At 36.5% G+C, this 19,566-nt stretch overlaps 1 protein-coding gene across 3 annotated transcripts; it reads right to left on the reverse strand.

Annotated features, from left to right (window-relative positions):
* Window positions 1–265: 265 nt before the first annotated feature.
* FAM204A (family with sequence similarity 204 member A) lies at window positions 266–19,141 on the reverse strand. Of its 3 annotated transcripts, none has more exons than XM_055806158.1 (8): window positions 19,079–19,141; window positions 18,111–18,398; window positions 17,021–17,111; window positions 16,466–16,499; window positions 15,780–15,879; window positions 14,014–14,103; window positions 3,117–3,223; window positions 266–2,753 (listed from the first exon to the last, which is right to left on the reverse strand). In XM_055806158.1, exons 2-8 carry the CDS (start codon window positions 18,387–18,389, stop codon window positions 2,702–2,704), a joined length of 753 nt encoding a protein of 250 aa, XP_055662133.1. In that variant the 5' UTR covers window positions 18,390–18,398; window positions 19,079–19,141; the 3' UTR covers window positions 266–2,701. The 3 variants fall into 3 exon arrangements, with proteins under 3 accessions (XP_055662133.1, XP_055662118.1, XP_055662128.1); XM_055806143.1 differs by having other exon boundaries at window positions 15,780–15,882; XM_055806153.1 differs by having other exon boundaries at window positions 15,780–15,882; window positions 18,111–18,456; window positions 19,079–19,094.
* Between the last annotated feature and the right edge of the window lie 425 nt (window positions 19,142–19,566).

Here is a 19,566-nt window from a genome sequence, read left to right on the forward strand (position 1 = left end):
GATATCCAAGATTATCATGATTATATTTGGAAGAACTATGGAACTGTAGTGGAGAAAAAACTGGGGCAAAACTAGTACGTGCACTTAAGCTTTTCAAGGCTTCTGAGGGGTAGAAAGGAGCTTAGGCAAAGCTGCCTTTTAACTGTTGCCCAATTCCAGGTATCATCAAATGAGTTCCTAATAAAATATCTGGCTTCACAACAGATTTGTAATGAAATTAATAATTTAAGTACATTCCTCTAGATACACAATTTCAGTCAGAAGAGAAGATAGTACAAACTTTTTATTTGCTAAAAGAATTATTATTACATCTCAAATTTAGTTCATTGTAAAAGTTTTTATATTTAAGCTGATTAAAAAGGTTTCAGTTAACTGAAAACAGCATTTGGATTGTTCTGTTAAAAACAAAGAAAAGTGAAATCTCAGAACAGTTTTACTTAGTTGGCCAAAATTCACAGCACAGAGCAAAATTACAAAAAAAAAAGCGTCAGGAATGCAAGACATCTTAGAATCAGAGAAGCAATTTAGGTGATGTTTATTAAAGGTACAGTTATGCATTCATTTATTTATTATGTATTTAGATGAACTCTATAAAGCTGTGTTAGGCTTTGGTATTTTCACTGTTAATCAGGATTTTTTTTTAACACTGTATAGCTTTATCAATTAACCAATATTCTAAGCAAATACTTTAGATCAAAATACTTGAAATTTGGTAATTTTTAAATTCATCACACAAGTAACCCAATGCAAATATTCTGCATACTTCCTAAATAGTTACATTATTAATGGCCTAACATAAAACTAATTATAGTCATTCGAAATGAAAAATACTACAGGTGGCCAGTATGCACTGCTGTGACAGTGTGGCAAGTTCTCAGATAGCTGGGTTTTGACAATTTGGATTTCTTTTAGAGCACATTCTCCTATCAAACAGCACTGATCCTTATAATTAGATCAAGATCTTTGACTAATACACACTGTTACTATTTAAAGCAGCTATTACAAGAAAACAGAGCATTTCTTTAATATGTTACTTCTAAATGTTTAAGGGAATACTGCTGATGTTTTCAGCACAGTTAACAGCATCATTCTGCTTTTCAGTACATAACAAGCAGAAAAATCAACTGTATCCAACACTTATCTGCCAGGTACATGAAAAAATAACAGACATTCTGGATATTGTCTAAGTTTTGGACAGAAACATTTAGAAATGAGAAAAATCTTGATGAAGGTACATGGTGTAATTTGTTTGTTTACATAAGTAAACATGCAATTTACCTTTATAATCACTTTACTCAGAGGTATCACTTGCTTTCTTCAACACCAAAGTTTCTAAAGCTAATGTAGTTTGTAAGCCATAGTGTGAGATTTATGATGTTATATTGCAGAAACCTGTTTAGCCCCTGATTTACAATCCTGGCAATTGTATTCAACTCTGTCATCATAACTAATTACAGCTAACTGCAGATTACCATATTGCAAACTCTCATCTTTATGAAAGAAATATGATGTTCTGCTAAAAAAAAGAAAAAGAATCAAACAACCTGAGGGCTAATGAACAAAAATGCACTATTCCATGTTGGACTGCAAACCTAAACTCTTCGAATTAGTGCTGTAAAACTTCAAATTGCTATTTGTTGGCAAGTTGTTTTAGCCTCAAGTACTTACATAGTAAATCACCATTACGCTAATACCATACCTTTGGCCTGAAACGTATTAATCTTGGTTAACAATAACTGACATTTACATTACCAATTCAATTCAGGCATTGTGGTGACTAAACATATATGCAAGAGCTTCAGGGAGAAAAGTTATTAGTTCTGAATGTGTCCTTACTTTTCACTGAGAACAATTCTGAAGAAACATTATCATCAATTCCTGTGATAAGATTATACCATAAACATTAAAATCCTAATTGATCCATAAAACATCTGACTTGGAGTGAAATCTGCATTTGTTTCCTGGGTGCTGCTAACTGCACAACACAATGTATTTCAGCTATTTTTCAAGATACATTATTTCAATACTTTATCTGTTCTAAGAAACTGGGACTTTTAAAACTTGAGTTCTTGAGAAGGAAAGGAATGGGAATTTTAGGTTTTCTGAAGAACATGGCACCAGGACATGAGCAACAGTACCAGACTCTTCCAGGAGAGGGAGGATGGACTTTTTCCAGCCAGTGTTTTCCTGTTTATATTTATTAAGCTCATAAATAATAAAGGCTTAAAACAAATAAGGTGGTTTTGCTTTTCTTTATTGAGTGCCCCCCCCCAAACTTTCAAGCTATCAGAAAAATAGTACTTACTGCATTAAGTCTGTACAACCTCAGCAGGAAAACTTATCCCTCCCCTTATACTCACATATTGTAACTGCAGTGCAGCACAGAACACATTTGGACCAAGTATTGTATTCCAACTTTATAGACAGTTCTCCACCAGATTCCAAATGCATTCTGCAATGCATTATCTTAGGTTTTCATATTTGGAGGGAAAATACTGTATTTAACATAATATTGATACTTAGATAGCATTTTTGCTACATTAAAAGAGAGTGCCAAAACAAGATAGTGTGGTTTAACAGCATTAAGAGAAACACAAGGAATTTGATGCATTGGGTTTTGGTTTGGGGGTTGTGTTTATACTTCAGAAGTCACCCACAAAGATTCTTCGAGTAAAAACAGGTATATGACTGGAAAAATGGATTACATGTATCCCATGTTGCTTTTTGTTTCCCATCTTTTCTTAGCTTCAAATCTGAAATAGAGCACAATATCCATTAGGAATCACAAGCATGTGTGTATAGTATGTGTGTATGGTATTCAACCATACTATTCTTAGTAACAACAAAAATAAAATATTATTAATACTGTAATGAGGACATTAAGGCAAGTGTAGCCATATAACCAATACATTAATTCTGGTAAAGCCTCTGTACTTAAGCCTGATACACTGTTAAAAAAAAAACAAACAACAAAAAACCCAAAACCCAGCAAGGTTAAACTAAACAAGATTAGTGCACGCCTATTTCAACTAAGAAAACATTTAACTGAGATTGTATTGTACATACTTAGTGCCAATGAAACCACAAATGTTTAATTCCATACTCAAATGACTTACCCCCAAGCAAGCTTCTTTTTCTTTTGAGCTTCTTGGGCAGCCTCTGCTTCTTGCTTGGCTTTTACAAAGTTGCGGCAAGCAGCAGCTTTGGCAATTTTCACACCAAGCTAAGACATAAAAAGGAAAAAAGGAAAACTGAATAGATGCAAAAGGCTCATATGAAATTTAAGCCTCACAAATTACTTGGTCTGATATTGTTTCTCAGAAGTCAATATAAAAGTATCTTTCAAACATTAGGCTGATTCTGTACTACTACATTGGATGAGCAAGGATGTCTCCTGAGAGAAGACAAAGGAGTAGGATCCTGGGGCAAGCAATCCTTTTCATCAAATCCTTCATTGTCAAGAACAAAAGAAAATGGCAGTAGCCCACTAGATACTTTTATTTGTTTTTTGTTTGTTTTTTTTAAAAAATATATAGACAGATATACACACATACAGAGTCTCCATTATTAAGACCAGCTTGTGATCTCAGCTGTGCTAGCACAATAGTATCAGGTCTCACCAATATGAAAACCACCAAAAAGACAGTTTTATGCAGGAAGAACTGCTACCACCACACACTTCCCAGTAGTACCAGCAGTCATGTTTTGATTAGTCTGTCCAGAAAGTAAATGAAGCAGTGTCCTTAGAGTCCAAGTGGCATTTAGTCTTCGCATTACTAGTGTTTAGATTACTGTGTGATTATATGCACACTTTTCAAATAAGGTCATAATGGGCTGTAGGTGAATACTTTCATAAACTTACACTGTGAGAAATAAGCTTACTTTAGTGAATGTCAAGGGGCATAAAAAAAAAAGATAGAAGAAGGTACTGTGAACTATGACCAGATTATTTTCCTTAATCAGCACTTATAACTTGTCCACTGCAGTTACATTTTGTGACTGCTGTTATGACTTGACATTCTCTCCAACTAAAATATGAATTTCGGAAGAGTTAGTTTAGCCTCAAAAGTTGCTGCTTTTCTCCACAAACAAGCAATTAATTTAGCCAAAACTGCTATAAACTGTGATGTGGATAAACAAGTTTTCTTCCAAAACCTGCTGTAGTTAGCTAACATGTTTCTGACTAGCTATTCTAAGTTTCCTCAAAATGTCAGGAGAGCATCAAACAAGAGAGGCATGGGAGACTCAAGTGAAAGAACACTCCTTAAGAATTTGGTTAAAGATCCATTATGAATGATAATGTATTTCAATAATCTCTGGCATCTAAGAAGGCAACTCTTATTTATTCACAGACATTTTATTCAGGTAAGATAAGAGAGAACTCAAGAACGCATCTTCAGGTGCAGGTACACTGCCCCATCTACAATTCTATTATCAAACACCTACTCCGTAGGTAGGTTGATAGCCTAATTATTTTGTTAACAAAACAGCATCACTACAAGCCATTTACCTTATGGCCCTTTCAAGGTTCAAACATTAATAGCCTTTCTGCAGAAGGCTTTGAGAGTCTACATACATCTAGGCAGTAAGCATGTCAGTTTGTGCTTTGTCTGACAGTCTGAAAACTAGCAACACAAAGGTTTAAGAGGTAAGGATAATATTTTAAAATGAAAATAACACAAAATAAAGCTAAACAGGGTTTTAATCTACTATCTGCACATGTTATGAAGTCACACATATGCACCTATGGAATTATCTTAATGCACAAAATAATTCATGTGACCAGACATTTCAAAACTTTAATATTATCAGTGACATAATTTTCCCATGAAAATGTTTATATAAATAGCTCTTCAATGCCAACACCCCAACCGCCAAATCTCAAGTCAAAGAGTGGAACATAGCATTCTCTTATTTGCATTGTCACTTAATATTTAAGGACAGCTATTAACTTCAATATACTTGCAGCATAAAAAAGCTTAAGAAAACACGCCTAAAATATGCAAAAAATGTTTACTTGTTAATCGAAACAGGACTAATTATTAGCTTAACTAGAGCAATCTGATGACTGAAGTCTATCAGCAGAACTATGCCTTTATTTTTAACTGTATTTTACCTCCTAACATACTTGAAAATTAACTCCTATGCGATGAATAACAGCATCTCCTTAAGAGATATTCTAATGCCAATTGAACAGTTAAGTATACACAAGTGCTGTGGAAAAATCTTCTGATCTGTATTTCTTGGAAGACAGAATTAGTTCTTCTATCATTGAAAATTATGGAAAATATGGGATAATAAGATCCTCTGTAGTGTATGTGGAAGTAAAAGGAGAAACATTTTTGCAGCGTTAATGTTATCATTTCTAGGCTAGAGTCAAATTTTCAAGACATCGAAACAAATGTCGCATATAAACACATACAAACATTTTAAATGTCTTCTGCTCCTGCCCACACCCAGATGTGCATCTTCACTCTTCCCACGTCCCCGAAAAAGCTTGGTCAATGGGTTTTACATTAAAAAAACCCACAAACAACAAATCAAACATTTCAGGTCATCAGATAACTCAATAAAATACAATCTTAGAAGTAGTAAGAAAGCATGAATAAAAATATATACAACAATTTCTTGTGTAGTCGAAGTATCAGCATTTTCCATATAGAACATCCAATATTTTGCTGCATTTTAATTAAGGTGTCTAAACATTATCACAAAGAACTGCAAATTGGTCAGAGCACGCAGTAAGGAAAATTAAGCTCTAAAGGCTTTTTATCACCATATTTCAGGAACCAAGGGTGTAAAATGTTCTAATTTGGGATATATTAAAAGCCATAAAAGGTCTTTCAAAAAGATTAATGGTACTTTGCTTGGATTTAAGATAAGGGCTTTAGCTGGTTGGAAAAGCAGGGCCCTGGCTAGACCCTTGAGGCATTCATCTTTACAGCCACTTGGAAGATTTGTAAAAGCGTCTGCATAACCTCAAGCAAACGCACTGCGACATTTTTTTTTAAAAAATTCCTTTCAATTTTACAGGTTTAAAGTGTGTAAATCATATTGGGTAGCAAAGATGATATTATGGTTCATCCTTGTAACAATATATATAGATTCAAGACAAACTTAAAAAACAAGTTAGTTTCTACAGAGCAAAGACCCTTCCATCTTGAAGTTGACCAATAATCACATCAAATATCTTACTCTAGATATTTAATGTAGCATAAATGAAAATTTTCTACTCATTTGAAATTGTTACCTTGTAACAAATTTCTGAAGCATTCCTCCTTTTTGAACAGTTTCAAGGCATTTATTTAAAAATACCAATTATCATACTTCAACTTTTTATGGAATAACAGGTCTCTGAAAAATATTTATGCCATTCTCTTTTGTTCTTTAATTAAATGAAAACAGATGTTTTCTGAAGTAAAGCAGAACCATTACTGGAGTACTTAAAGTGTTAAGGTCTTTAATTTTTATATCAGTTTGGTCTACAATTCCTGATTGTCTTTACTCAAGCTCAACATTAATGTCAAGCAAGTTACCTAGGAGACGAAAGAGATCAAAGAGACAAAAAACCCTCAAATGTCTGATTAATCAAGCCTGCAAACAGCTTATTTCTTTTAGCCTGCATGCAAGTATGAAAATGAGATTCTGGGAGCCGTACATTGTGCAGATTTGTTCATTCTTATCAGAACAAAGCCAGCGGCAGCTTATTTCATGGATCATTGGCACTGTCATCAGTGCTACACAGAACGGGTGACAGCTCCTCATTTTGAGGCTTGAACAAAATTAGCAAAAAGTCGGCACAAATTAGCCTCTCATCTTTTTAGTAATATGACATTATTCATTTACTTTTTATCCAATTTTTAATTTTTTCCTTGTCAGCTATCCCTTTCTAGTGTTTCTTGCACAGCATCATAAAACACTTTTAAAACAAGCAAAGAAATAGTTGAAGTTGAAATAGCATGTAAAGTTCAGGCAGAAGAGTAAACATTTTTATTAAGTTGCAACAGAATCTACTGTAACTTCCAGAAAACTTCCTTGAAAATCAAGACATTTAACATTAAATACCACAAAGCAAAGACTTGTCATTAAGATAGAGCTGTGCAATGTAAATGCTGAACAATACAAGTAATGAGATAGATTCAAGAACAGCTCCAGAAATATTTAGGTATGGTATAGAAAATGCAAAACCTACAGAAGCTCTAACAAAGTATCTATATTCAAACAGGTCCTGATATACCCCATGATCATACCAGGGAAGCCAAACAGCCTTTTAATACAGTGTTACAGTTTCTCATCAAATATGAATCTACTTATTTCAGGCTTGCCTTTAGCAATGATTTTCTCCTTTTATGTTATGGAATGTTATCCATTGCTGACGTATATAAAATATATAAAGCAAACAAGAATACAGAGTGGATTTTGCAGTGAAAATTGTCCCCTTTCAATGATGTGCTCAACTTTCACTGTAAAATACTCTGTAATACCTTTGTTGTATTTCTATGCTGTGTATTACAACATCAAATTATATTTGGATGACATGTAATGGAGCAAGGACAGAAAACTGTTCTAATATTAAGCTCTTTGCTAGATTTAAACATTTAAATGCAAGTAACTTCTTCCATTCATGAGAAAACACAGCATTAAAAAATTAACTATAAGCTGTTAGATGCTTTACACAGCCTCCTTATAAGAAAGGCAGTTTTAAAAAAAGAACTGTAGTACTGTTTTCAGCAATTTCTTTATCTCTGTTCTTCTAAGTAAGAAAGCTTATTAACAAGCTTTGAACTTAAAATCACATTTACAATAATGTGCCATCAACAGTTTTATAAGCTAATTAGAAAAAAAAGATTAATTAATGACTGGCTGCTAATAAAATGGCAATCATGAAGAAAGAAACCAAGGGTGCTAAGCTTCAACTACCACCAATTAAGAGCTAATTACAAACAAATTATATATGTGTTTTGCTGTGGGCTTTAATTTACTAAAATGGTTTTAATTAAAAGAGAAAACATGCTGATTAATTGAACTGCAGAAAAAATCTACAGTATAAACTGTGCTTTGTCTGTCTCTTTAATTAGACTTGTAACATCTGAAATCTTTTTTTAAGGTTTGTTAAGAAAAAGATATACATAATTAAGGGAGCATAAGAATGTAATTCTAGGTGATAACCCTGCCATGTTCCAAAGGTTAAAAGAAAACAACCTCCATGAAAAGAGATATTTGGAAGCACCTCTCCCAAGCGTTAGAAAGAAAATCCTTCAGAGATAAAAAAGGAAGGGTTTCCCGCCCCACCCCCACCCCCCCCCCCCAGGTTCTTCAACAGGCAAGACTTCCAAGTTAATTGGTGCTTGGTTACATTCCATATAAAATTGCATCAATCTCTTCAGGTACCTAAAAGCAGTATGATGAATTGTGAATGTTGCACAGAATTCTGAAATTTTATTTTGCTTTACCAACACAGGCACATCAAGCAGTATAACCTGTCCATCTGAAACAGTAATGTGTTGTTGACCTCACCATCAATCATATCCTACCCAGATTTTCAAATAGAAAACAACTTCCAGAACAGTTCCCAACAGCTATGACATACTACCTTGTTCACGTTCTTCCCATTCTAAATTATATGACTAGAAGTTACTTACAGACGACACTAATTTGATCATGAGTGGTCAAAACTGATACAACAAGTTTTCAAGGACTGATCTTGCTGTAACATAAGAATGATACTCCAGTGGAGAGCCAATTAATTTTGTCAATTACAATGTAGATCTTTCATTTAAGCTTGATTCCAATACTATAGCTTCCCTATAAATTGCAGCTTTTTGGTGAAAGATTTTTTTTAAAAATGCCAGAAGCCACTAAGCTAAGCACTTAGGAACAGTGCTGTCAGAAAGTCTGCTTTATTTAGAGACTGACAACTACTCCACTAATTTAGCACATTAAATTACAAAATATTTTAAAAGTTCCTTTTGACAGGTAAGTCTAATATGGTCAAGATTATTTTATCATGTTCAAGTTACAGCCCTCAGGCTAATACGCTTCTTAGACAACGTGGCACCTACCTACCAGGCAGTTAACACAAAAAACCACAGGCAAATGCAAAGTTTGAGGTTTAGCCAGATTAGTTCTCAGAATATTAGAGCTATAATAAATCTCCATTCTGCTTCTTGAGACACCACACAATGAATTGAATACAAAAGCACTATGAAAAATTCTTTCTCTAGGGTAAAAAAAACCTTGGAAAATATTTCCAGGTTTATATATTAGGAGTAGGGTGGTAAATGTAAAATTCCTAATTTAAACCAAATAATTTTAAAACAAGTATCACTGCAAATTGAAACTCATTTACAGCAAAGTGGAATTACCAGTTATCTCCATATAGCATCCTTACTCAAAAGGATAAACACCTCCAACTGCTGTGGCTGTGCATAGTCTAATTTACCAACATTTACTCTTCAAAAAAATCTAGGCAGATTCTCACACATAGTAAGAACAATTAAAAAACATTCCAAGATCTTATTCCAAAAAGTTTTTCAAAAGCATTACAAAGCTGACATAATTCCAAGTGTCTGTTCCCAGCTACATATCCAAGTACCTGCTACCATTAAATCTCAACTACCCCACTTAGAGCACCACCAAGAAAACCATGTTATTGCAGCCCAGCTAAGCATCCACATAAACTTCATTCTTTTGACAACCTTCATTCCAAACAGTTCAAAGTTTGTGAGGTAACTCCTACAGCACTTCTATTGGCGTCTCTCAAGTTAAACATGTAACCATTAAATGCAGTGTTCAAACAATAGCTTTAGGTATGCCATTCTACATTTGAAAAGCAGAACTTTAAAACATGAAGGTCTCTGCTGAAATCCCTGCAAGGTTCTAACAAAGACAGCAACTGCATTACAGTAATAAACCTTAACTGTGCATATTATACCACGCATACTGCAATGCATTTAATACTAATAGCAGTATGCTGTAGGTATTAAAGAAATAATTCAGTCTAACAGTTTGTTTAAAAATGCACAGTGAATTACAGCAATGTGACCCACCTGCCTTATGTTGATGCTCAACACCGACTTATTAAAAAAGGAGTGCTGATCTCATATACTGTAACTGTGTCACAGCACGCAATGCTCAAGCTAGACTAGACTGGGGCCTAGAAGCAGCCTACCTAAAGCAGCAGTTACTGATGGCCTTAAATTATGCAGTACAATATAACGAGACATGCCCATATTCTTTCAGGAAGAACTCCACACAAATATAACATAATGCAATCAAGAATTTCAGGATCAATAAAACTTGGTGAAGCACAACACCCCACAAGAGAACATGCTGTGGGGATGGCCAAGGATGCTACAAGTTAGAGATCTGTTACCTTGATAACTCCCAAACTAACTGCAACCACTATTCTAGTCCAAACACTAGGATGAGAACAGCAGATAACGGATAGTATTTTGTACTGAGGTTTGCAACGAAATTAGACTGAATGTCATCACCCTAAGTACAATTTATATTTTTTTAACAAAAATGCAACTGCCAATAAAAAAAAGGGGTAACACATTTTTAGCTAGTCTCAAAAGCTATATATGAATCCACACATGCAGCATTAGTAAATACCTTATTTGTGAGGCCGTGTATCAGAGTTTAACTTCTCTCAGTCTAAAACCTTGAATGCTACTAGATTAAGTAGTTTTGTTTTAAAATCAACATTTCCGCACATTTGTCAAAGCAGAAGGCAGTGACAAATAATATATTGCCCAAAGCCTCATTTACAGCCCTACAATAACATCTTCCTTAAAGGACCTGCAACAAGTACCACATGGAAACCAAAAGACCCAAAACCTTGAAGTAGTAGCATTTCACTTTTTAGGATGTGTATTTCAGTGATCCCCTCACAGCTGCTAAATTATGCATATTGCCCAAGTCATAACTGATTTTAAAGAAATCTCATTTTTAAAAATACCTTTTTCTCACTGTGTCATAATGATAACATAGCGACAGCATCATTTTAGCATTCCTTTGCTTTTTAGGACATGTTTGTACTGCCTATTCTCATCATCTGTTTATTTTTGGCTTCATTTCTCTAAATACTGAAGCTGCCCTATCAGTTTCACAGGCTTATAAATGTTATACATCAAAAATTAGTTTCACTTATTAAGGCAGGAAACGGCTTTAAGAACTCTGGGATCTGTGCCTCAAAGCAAAAGCTTTATCAGCAGGTTCCAGTCACTGCTTCTTGCAAAAGAAAATGGTGCCGATTAAAACCCCATACACCTGATTTCAAAAAGAACACCTACCCACTGAACATTTTTCATACAGCTGCAAGGGGGGCTGTACCCTAAACAGAAGGTAGCCATTTCTCATATACTCCCTGTCCCCCAACCCTTCAACATTGCTGAAGAAAAATGAAAACTATACATAAAAAGATGAAGTTGAGATAAAAGAACAATAATTCATCCACTTCTCTAGACTTCAGCAGTGGTGTACTTCAATACAGTCATAGTAAATAGTTCCATGCCTGACTTGCTCTCAGTGTTGTGTTGCATTTGGAAGGCAGAGGGATACAAACGGCCATACTTCAAAAAAATCAATTCACTTGTTAGAAATATTACATAAAATGAGTTTTAAAAGGGACATTTCTTTAAACTGCAAAAAGGAAAGGAGTGATTGAGTCAGTACTACACAATATAAAAGCAGTATTTTATTAATAGTACTTATATACAAAACAATTGGTTTTTGAATCAAGCCCTCCCATAATCAAATCCTTTTCTATAGCTCTTCACTGAATCAGAATATGTCACTGTTAGAATGACTTCCTTAGACAAAAAGATTCAGAAAAAAACCCCACAGCTTCTTAAGTCACAAAGAAAAATTAATCTTGCAGTGGGTAATGCAGCACATCGTTACACCAGTAAAGAACCCCAGCGAATTCACATGGATTCTGCTTCAACAGAACTCCTCATGAGATCAAGTCAGAGTCATTTGAGTTTTCCTTCTTTCAACATACTATTTATTCAGATAAAGCCCACTTAACCAAAACCAAGTCAAGGCTGTGAATACTAATAATGTTTCAAGCATTTTGTTTTCAGAATTACAACATGCTAATATTTGAAAGTCAACAATTTGGAGCTAATGTTCCACAAATAATACTACATTGCTGTAGCACCTGGGATATGCTAGATGTTGTACAATCCCATGGCTACCAAAATCAGATAACAGTTTATCATAAATATTACAAAACCTTAAAACTTTACATTAATTTGTTTTTATAGTCAAACAAATTCCACTAGAACCTCAGTATGTTTTATTGATTATGATACTCTAACCACTTTAGAGTAGATGGGACAATGACATTTGTGAAGGAGAACAGCAAGCATTTTTCATGTTGTACACACGAAAGCTAATATAACAGTATCACAGCGATAAGCCGGCCAGACTTGAAGGGAACATTATGACACATTCCTATCACTGTCAATAGCCGTCTTTGCAGGTGGAAATTTTGTCATCATAGGTGAAAAGGCAGGCAAGAGTCATTAGAAACCATCCTGACTGACTAAACATAGGAGTTTAATGAAGACACACTGAGGAAGAGTTAGTTTTACCTAACCTCAGAGAACCTTAAGAACTGTACTTTCCCATTCAAGAGCCATTTGTTTTTAAAGCCATCACAATACCGTATTGTATTGCAGGAAACTGATTTAAATTTGAAACTGTACATTAAAGCTTAGCTTAAAACTCTGTACTTAAACATATTAAATACTTGTATGAAAATGAGAAGTATTTGGAATTTGTTTTCCCTTTCTTAATCCTTTTCTAATACCTTTGAATTTTGCTAGTATAACAGTGGACATAAAATTTCCATTACCTCCATGAAGATGGAAGAATATGCAACATAGAGGAATGGAAGCAAAAATTATAAAATTAACTCCTAATATAAATGCAGAATATATATTTTAAATTACATAAATCAGCTTACTTAAAAATTATAGCTTCTCCACTTGCCTCAAATAGTACTTATTTAGCTATTTTTTCTATTACCTGGCTTCAAAACTAACCCAACTATCTTGCCTTAATTTTCTTCTTTTGCATTTTCTCCCCTGCCCACAGAAATTGGTGGGCACAACAGCCTGCATGGATTTCAATTAAGTACTTCAGCTGCTACCACCTACCATACATGCACCAATTTACTTCTTATATAAAACTGCAATCACCACAGGTATCCAACAGATTCCTCATCAGTGTAAGTACTCTCTCAGTAATACAGACAAATTTAAAGGGTCCAATTTTTGTAGCAAAAAACAGCATAGCCTTCATAAAATTATTCAGATACACCAACTAACAAGACATCTTGAACAAAAAAAGGTGTTTCCATCACCTGGATTTTTTTTTTAATATGCATTTATCTACTAAAAAATTATGACAAGGAGAAAAAATTATCCTTCTAGTAACATCATTCTAAGGCTACAGCAATATGTTTGACATCCATCTATTCTTCAGAATTCTTCCAGCATCTGCTCCTGATCACATGAGTACACAAGAAAAAACCCCACCGCTGCACAAGTTTGGTTATCTGTCCTTAGTTCGGCATGTCTTGCTCTAGGCTTGCTATACCTCTTAGTCTCTTCAGGCTTCCCAAGCTTATTGGGAAGGGAACGCAAAGAAAAACTGGAGGCAAAGGAAACTAACAGGAAGGAAACATCCTACTCCAGTTTTCTTGGCTTGCAACATGCAGAAAAATCAAAAGCTCAATACAGGTGACTAGTTAGTGACTCCTGTGACTTGTGGATGGCACCAAGGCTTTACAGCAAGCTTACTTGGGATTGTTCAGGGCTGTATTTTCAATTCTTATACATAGATAGCTACAGCTGTCCAAGCATTACCAGATCAGCAGCAAAATCCTTCAATCACTGACAGAAATCTGCTTAGGAAACAAGAAAGATGCCCCAAACAACCTCCAATGCTGTTTTTCGTTACCACATTTTTCCTCAGAGCTTCTGTTAATAGCCCACTTACCTCACGAGTGGCTAATCTATCGCTCAGCTCCTCGGCCTTATCAATGTCACCTTCAGCCACAGACTTCTCTATGCTAAGTTCAAGGCCAGACTAGAAAAAGAAAAGCAAATATGTTTAGGACAAAAAGAACTAACACTTAAATGGAGCATCTCCTTCCTGAAAATATTTCATAAACTCTTTAAGACACTGCATAAAACTGTAATTTCTATGTAACACAAATCACTTTGTCTATGTATTGTAATGGACAGTACAATTAAGAATTCACTGAAAAACTGTCTGAGCACAAATCATTGCATTAGTTCCACCTTATGTGCAGGATAATACTGTAGGTTAAAAAAAATTACATGGACTAGTTTATGCCTGTCACAATAAAATTTCATCTGAGAATCTGGCTTATCACTTCCATCCCTGGAGCTTTCTAAACAAAATGTGAAATATGTGTGTCAGGTAACAAAGAATGGCAATTACCACTGTATCGTTACAGTTCTAAGATCTTATCTTTATCCAAAAACTGAGTTCTGGCATGGTGCCACTCCACTGTGCTAATAAATTAAAAATTCTAGCAGTCCTATGGAAACAATGAAAAAGCTTCAGAGTTTAACCTCTGAAAAAAAATAGCCTTTATGATCAATGTAACAGCTTGCTTAAAGACAACATTCACAAATAATGTAAAAATAAAAGGTAAATATTTGCTGGAAATTATAGTTGGAAACTTTTGATGGAATACAGAAAGGTAGCATAGCAGTGGGCACAACTTCAGAATTTCACAAAAAAGTTGCACTCTCATAACAAAAGACAATTTACAGCCTCACTGGTTTTAAATACTAGTGATGCTAAAGAAAACACATTTGACAGTTTCATAACATATATACTTTTTAAAAAGATAAAAGCAAAAAAGCAAACAATTCCTGAGAAATTGTGATCTACAGGTACTTGAGTTATTCCAGTGGAAGTTGAAAAAAGCGCACAGCTGGAAGTTGCAGCAATAGCAAATTCTGTTTGATGTCTTTTCTGAAATTAATGAGACATACGTTCCACTAGTGCACTCTAACACTTTGGGCCTCATTCCAGATCTATCCTGAGCAGTTTAATGACAACTAAATAGTATCAAAAGAACTCAGAAGCAGAGAGTATCCCCTGACTTGCATGCAGAAACTTACTTTAGGCAAATGAAAAATACAAAATTTATGACAAAGCTAACTGAACATTTGATGTCATACAACTTATGCACGTCTTTACTAGAACTACAGAACACACAGTGCTACAAGGAACTCGCAATAAGCTTAACTTGTCCATCATATTGCATCAGTTATTTCAAATATGACTAGCTACACAGTAATATTTACAAATAGAACGTGTTATAAATCCAGCACACTGTAGTACAGTAGGTTTGGCCCTCTAATTCCTGTAGCCTCTGGTGTCAGCTAAAGGGTTTACGTGACACATTTTGGAGTTAAAACAATTTAAAAAAAAAAAAACCAAAAGAAAAAAATTCAAACACCACATACTAAGTGTTCTGTCTCATGACAGTAAAAAACAAAACCAGACACAAAACAAGCACATACAATGTCTGAAAAGCAAGCAAAGCAACCTTTCAATCCAAGTAAGATTCATGTGATACCTAAATGGAAATTCATTAAAAATGTGCACAAAATTATCCTTCCTCAGAGTGACTTATCATTTACTCACTTTCCAACAGTCTCAGTCTTATTCCTATCTCAGTTAAGGCTGAGTTCTTTTACGGCCAAGTACAAGCTGACAGTCACCTTTTGTGGAGCCCTGCTATCCACAGGTGATTCAAATCTATCATTGATTCCAAAGTATTGTGTAAGTTCTTTCCACTTGTCTTCATTTACCAACTGTTGACTACTAAAAACAAATAACAAGTCATTAATATAACCAGATCCCTTTCCACAACTTGTAATATTTTTTTTAATGTTGAAAAGAATTCTTCCATTTGGTAGACATGCTCTTTTCACCCATTCAGTTTTTAATGGAAGTGAAATTAATCATACCTTTCCCTCCAAGTGTAATTCCACAATCTTGAAAGCAAGCTTATAGAATCACAGAATCATTTAGGTTGGAAAAAGACCTTTAAAATCAAGTCCAAATGTAAACCTAACACTGCCAAGGAGGAAAAAGAGGAGGAGGAGCAGCAGGCTGAACAGGGGATTGTATGCAGTTACATGCAAAACATCATTAGGAATAACATTAAGTCATTTTTAAGTTATGTTAAATAATACCTTTGTGTTTATTTTTAAAATCAACCAATAAACTCCATCAAGTAATCACTGGTATCAAATTCAGCCTGCCCAACAGAGACACTGAACAACTTCAGCACATATTTTACATGTTCAAAGCTAGGCTTTGGCCATGCACATGGTCAAGCTTTTTACAAGTTTATCTGAGGTCTGTTTTTAGTATCAGGCAAATCACATTGACCTGGCTATACCTCTTGGTCACTTCCTCATTCTTTTTCTGTTTTTCTAGAGGGAGAAAAAAAAAAAAAAAAAAAAAATCAAACATTACACAGTAATACACTACAACATCCAATGAAACTAACAGAACTGTATCTGGTCACGTTTCCTTTGGAAGACTGACACACTAGGGTTTTTACCCAATAGTCATGTGGATTTAAACCATTCAACCATAAGCCTTTTCATACAAAGAAACTCTTACAGTATCTGTGAAGAAGTTTTAACCAGAATACACAAAATGTTTTACCGAATTGCTGAAATACACTTAGCCATTATAAACCAATATTAACTAAGTTCTACCTCCTTTTAAAAAATAGACAATTTACTACTTGAACTTTAAGTAGCAATTTACAACCTAGTCCTACAACATATACAAGTGGAAAAATAAAACACAAGATAATAGCTAAAATACATCTACTTAGCATTCAATTCTTGGTAAATAGCCCCCACCAACGAGCAAATCCCACTTCCAGTGTATTTGATACTAATTTCATTTTCAAAAAATAAATTTTGTAATTATATAACACCACCTTTTCTCCGGCGCTTTCTTTTTCGGCCTTTGTTTTCCTGTTTTGCTTGGGTTTTCATTTCACGGTTCTTCTCCTGAAGCTCCAGAAATTTCTACAAGATTAAGAAAAGGCAAATCAGTATTTTTTAATTATTTTTTCTTTACATTTTTTAAAAAATTACACAATGTGCTGACAAACATTGTCCCAATATCTTATTTATCCACATTGTATCTATTACATTAAAATGTACACATTGAGAACCACCAACTTTGGCGGTGTTAAACAAGAATTGGCTCTAATCTTTCATCACTTCTGACATTCTGCCCTCCCCAAATCCCAGGACTATTCAAACCTGACAGTTTTCTTACGGGAATTCAGTTACGCTGAATACACACACCTATGCTGATTGTGCACTCCTGGGCCACTCAGTGGATTGCTATTGCCTACCTGGCAGTTTGCAATCCAAGTATTACTGACAGCATAGTCCTTGCACAGCAGGCGCCTACAGGGATAGACGGATGGAGGAGAGTAACTACATTTTGCCAATTCATATTTTGACTCAAAGCCATACAGACAGATTGCTCTGTTTATTTATATCTGTTTTTTTCAGTCTTTACATGCAACAGGAAAATCAAGAGGTTATAAGCAACTGAGTCTGAATGCCTGCAATCAACCCCTACAGAAAGCATAAGGGTATGCCTGTACTGCACAGATATGCATCACCAGTACAACAGCTGATATATTGAGCTGTAAATCCTTACTCATGCAGAAAACAGTTATGAAGAAGCTCAGAGCCCATACACTACCAAACCCACAAGTCTTTATGCAAAAGCATAGTTACCGAAAAAACTCCCTGCTGTGCTTTCAATCTGCACTAGGAGGAAAAAAAATAATGTATCTTACATTCACTTCCTATCTAAATTTCTGTTCAACTTGCTTGAAACAATCTAAGGTATATTATGATGACTGCACTTTATCATATTTTATGTCATTTCAGATTTGTATATTGACTATTCATCAAGGAGTTATTTTAAATTTTAAGATTAGCCATTCGACTTTGAATATGTTGCAATTATGCTCCAGACATTTTGAGACCTGTAACAATACCCACATTCCACATATTTAAAGGAACTCCAGAAGGGCATGGTTGAGATTTGTTTTCTCCATCTGTCACTGATATCACAACAGGTTCACTGATGGCATTAGTTTCAAGTCCATTCTCCTGCAATTCAGGAAGCCGAACCCTTTCAACATCTTCATTTGCATCTTCCTTCGAAAGGGAACCATGGGCTTCGTTTCCATCATCAGAACTTAAGTCAACATCACTTTCATTCAGTCCTGGAGGTAACAGCCCACTCCACATCTTCCAGTTCAAATAAGTCCAAGCCATGTAAAGTCACTGCAAAGACACCAGAGTTACGTGAGCTTCCCCATTCTGACATCAAAACATAATTAGCCTGCAGGAGAGAGAAACAGAAATAACAATACGCATAATCAGAAATATTTCTGTTTCTCTCCAGAAAATTAGTTATCAGATGCTTTAGACAAGCATGCTATAAAGCTTCTAATACTTACTATGTCAGAGAGAAATTGAGGATTTAAGTACACAGGCTGAAGCTATTAGCTTCTCTTTTTTCTTTCCCCTCCCTTCCCTGTTCTTAAAAGCCTCACCACTCCGCATGTGTTTACAATTGCTTTCAGCCCCAGGGCGGTATTGCAGCAAACGCGTCCCGTCTCTCCCCACGGGCAGCGGGGGAGCCCGGCCAACCCTCCCACGCCATCGCTTCCCAGGCCGGCCCAGCCGCCTCCCCTCGCCGCCCCCCGCCCGGCGGGCACGGCCGGCCGCGGCGAGCTCCAGGGCGGAGGGAGAGCCCGCCGGGTGAAGGCGCAGGCCGGGGAAAAGCAGGCAGCCCGCTCCCGAAGAAGCGACGCGAGGAGAAACGCCGCTCCAAGCCAGGGCGCGGGCCGCAGACGGCAGCTCCCGTCCCCGCAAGCCGCCAGCGCTACCGGGCAGCCCGCGCACCCCCACGTCCCCGCACCGCAGCCCCGACACCAGGACTCCCCCTCCGCCGTGTTTACCTGGCCGCCATCTTGGCACCGCGGGAACACCCCGCTCGCCGATTGGGCTCTGCCCGGCAGCCAATCAACGGGGGCCTTGCTGCCTTGGGCCCGGCCTCTCTGGTCTCCATGGCAGCTCAGCAGGGTGACGGGCTGGCCGCGCCGCGGGCCGGGGCGGCCTGTGCCGGGGCGGCCTGTGCCGGGGCGGCCTGTGCCGGGGCGGGGGGGCCAGCCCTGGCCCCGGGGGAAGAGCCGCAGCAGCCTCGGGCAGAGGGGTCCCCCTGGGGGCAGCGGGGGCACGGGGCCCCTCCTGGCAGTGAGGCAGCCGGGCGGGCTCCGGAGGGGTCTGCCGCCCCGAGGCGTGCGAGTGAGACGGGTTTGTCGGTAACGGCAGTGCTCTGGGGGAAACACGGGTGACGAGGTTTACAACAGTCCTAGTTGCCATAGCGAAGTATGGCGTCTATTTCAAAAGTAAACCTTCTAATTTATACAGTGCCTAAGTGTTTATG

This window comes from Falco peregrinus, chromosome 1 (assembly GCF_023634155.1).
Source record: "Falco peregrinus isolate bFalPer1 chromosome 1, bFalPer1.pri, whole genome shotgun sequence".
NCBI lineage: Eukaryota > Metazoa > Chordata > Aves > Falconiformes > Falconidae > Falco > Falco peregrinus.